Genomic DNA, 3,166 nt, shown 5'->3' on the forward strand with positions numbered 1-3,166 from the left:
CGCCGCGCCCGCGCCGCACCCAGCGGGCCCCGCGGCCGCGGCCGCGGCGGCGGCGGCGCGCGCACTGCCGCTGTCGGAGCTGTCGGGGCCGGCCTGGCGGGGCATGCGCTTCAACGCCGACCTGCAGACGCGCCCGCCGTGGCTGCCGCCGGCGCCGTGCGCGGCGCACCTCGCGCTCCTTTGGTGGTGGGAAGCGGGGGCGGCCAAGGCGCGGCGCGCGAGGTGGGTCGATTGGCCCGAGGGGGCGCATGCCTCGGTGGCATTTGAGGCAGCACTTGGCTTTGGACACTGAGGCTCAGGCAGCGTGCCGATTTGCGCAAATTACACTGGTCTGGGTCCACGTTTTGCTCTGATGTTGGTGAGGTTGCCTGTCCAGACAACCCGTCCTGGAACGCAGCCGCCTTGGGAGCCCCGTTCCGCTCTGTGCTCACCCCTCCCTGCCTGAACTCTCCCCCTGCTATGTGCCGAACAGGGGTTGGTGGCGCCAGGTCGCAGCGGCGGAGGCGGACCTCCCGCAGGCGCAGCGCCTGAGGGCGGCCCAGCGCGACGGCGCGCTGCAGCGCTGGCTGCTGCCACACCTGCTGTCGGCCGCGCTCGCCGCCGGCCACCCGCCCGGCGCCGCAGTGGCTGGGGCCGGGGGCAAGGTCGCATCCGCCGCAAGCGGCGGCGGCGGCGAGGCGGCAGCCGGCGACGGCCTCGCCGTGGCTGCGGCGGCGGCGGATTCAGAGCTGCGGGCGCTAGTCCCGCGCTTTGCGATGGCGCTAGGCATCCAGGCGGCTGCTGAGGGTGACGGAGTTGAGGCCGCGCTCTCTGCTGCGTTTGGCGGTGGCGACGAGGGCAGCATTGGGCCGGAGGGCGTGCCGGCTTCTCGGCAGCTGCAGCTGCTGGACTTGGCGCTCTTCCACACCGCGGAAGCTGCGGCGCAGCTGCTGGCCTGCGTGGCGCCCCAGGCGGCCGGCGACGGCGGCGGCGGCGGCGGCGACGGGCTGGAGGGCGCGAGCGGGCGGGTGCAGCGGCGGGCGGCGCTGCTGACGTCAGCGTTGGAGGGGCTGCGGCGGGGGGCCGAGGCCCGCCTGGCGCCGGGCGCATGCGAGTGCGGGCTGCTGCCCGGGGCCGCGCTGTCGCTGGCGTCGCTGCTGGTGGATGGCGGCTGCCTGTGGGTCACGAGCTGCCTGGAGGTACGCCGCCCCATCCCCACCCCCCTCCCGATCGCTGCAGGCGCAGCCTGTGCCAACATGCATACGCCTGCGCCGCGCGCCAGCCGCCGGTGCCGCTGCTGTGCAGCAATCGGAGCGCCCTCACACCGTGCCGCTCGCATGGTGCCCTGCACACCGACTCCACCAATCCCCAGACCTCACCTGAGCCCTCACTGGTTCACCTGCAAACCCGCACACGCTCCACCCTGCTAGAGCTGGTCGCGCGCCGTCAAGGCCAGCAAGCGCAAGCAGTCCAAGAAGTCCGCCGCCCCGCCGCCCGCCGCGGCGGCGCTTGCCACGCCCGCGGTGCAGTCCGCGCTCTCTGCGCTCGGCGCCGCCGCGGCGGCCGCGGCCGCGCTCGCCGGCTCGCTGGCGGCGGCCTGCAAGCAGCTGCTGCAGCAGGCCGCGGAGCAGTCCGAGGCGGTTCTGCTGCAGCAGCTGGACCCCCAGTCCAGTGACGTCATGCGGCAGCTGGTGGGCTGGGAGCCGCGGCTGTCAGTGCATCACGTGATCAAAGCGGTGCAGGGGGAGCAGCGGCAGGTGCTGCAGCGGGTCGCTGCAGCGGCAGCGGCGCTGCAGCAGCGGCTGGCGGCGGTGGCGTGGTGAGGTGGCGGTTGCCAGGTCATCTGTGTGGTCCGTGCCCCATTGTTACTTCTTTTCTTTGCCGCGTGAACGCTGACACCAAGCAGTCTTTCAGAGCGTGATCCAGCGTGGCCACCAATGGGATGCAGTGGGACACGCTGCACCAGGCAAGTCAAGGTGCACCGGGCAGGTGTTGGTGCGGCCCACCCCCACCCCCCTTCCAAAGCACAGTCAGCACGGCGGTGCGAACTCGCTTACAGGGGCTGATGCAGCAGATTGTGATGAGAGGCGAGGGCGGCGTGAGGGTGAACATCGTCCAATCAGCTGTTTCCGTGGTGCTGCACCGCCTCGAGAACCCATTTTGCTGCCTCGGAGCGCTGCGGCAGCTTCAGCGATTTGCGCACGCCAGACCGTCAAGGCTTTGAAGCGAAAGCTTGAGTCAGGTCTCACTGCACAGCATCGGGTTTAATCGCCTTCGCTCTTGCGACCTACATACAGGTGCTCCACACTCTGTACACGACGTCTGCGCTCTCAGGGCCGATCGATCTACGTGCTGATGGCGCTGTTCGCGTCCATGAAAAGGGCGGCTCCCGTTGCATGTGTGACGTTCAAAACGCTGGTAACCGGGGATGTTGAACTTCACAGGGCGTGGCACGGCCAGAGCCAGCTCAGCAAGGGGAGGGGTGCACACAGCGAGCGCGTGGACCGCGGTCATCGTTCCGGATTTTTAGGGCACATACCGGCCTGCGCCTCTAGCCTAAAATGACTAATACGCACACCTGGCAACTTTAGAGCGCCCTCACACCCTGCGCCTTCGTCTTGCGCAGCCCGCATGGGCCAAAACCGGCGGGCACGAGCAGGCCTTCTCGAGTGCGCAGGTCATGGACGACAACTCAACAGACATTTATTTGTCCGCGCATCACGCGCCAGACCCTGCGCCATCGGCGCGGCAGCAGCAGGTGCGCGCTGTGCACAACGGCGCCAGCCGTGCACACCACAGGGACGCTGTTTGTTGTTGGGCACCAACAACCGGCCTACGCCACAACGGCATCCTCTCCCTCTTGGAATGGGCTGCGTGTTTGGCCACAGTTACAGACGCTTCGCAAGTGAATCAGCTGCAAGCTACCTCGTCCCAATCCATCCGAAGCTTTTGCAGCCAAATCTGTCAATTCATCCATCCTGTCGTCAGTGCTTTTTTGAAGCAGATAAGCTCCCATCACCAACACACACACACACACACACACATGCGCGAGCGCGCACACGCGCGCGCGCGCACGCACGCACGAACGCACACACACGCGCGCGCGCACGCACGCACGCACCCACACACACATACACACGCAGACGCACACGCACACCTTCCATGCTTCTTGCCTTGCCCCCTCACC

General features: G+C 68.4%; 1 protein-coding gene across 1 annotated transcript; it reads left to right on the plus strand.

The window, feature by feature from the left end:
* Positions 1–103: 103 nt before the first annotated feature.
* Positions 104–1,802, plus strand: MNEG_15595 (hypothetical protein; the record flags this gene model as incomplete). The annotated part of the gene is made up of 3 exons (XM_014035934.1): positions 104–222; positions 473–1,178; positions 1,410–1,802. 3 exons carry the CDS (start codon positions 104–106, stop codon positions 1,800–1,802), a joined length of 1,218 nt encoding a protein of 405 aa, XP_013891388.1.
* Positions 1,803–3,166: the final 1,364 nt, after the last annotated feature.

The sequence above is a fragment of the Monoraphidium neglectum genome (assembly GCF_000611645.1).
Source record: "Monoraphidium neglectum strain SAG 48.87 unplaced genomic scaffold scaffold05472, whole genome shotgun sequence".
NCBI classification, from domain to species: Eukaryota; Viridiplantae; Chlorophyta; class Chlorophyceae; order Sphaeropleales; family Selenastraceae; genus Monoraphidium; species Monoraphidium neglectum.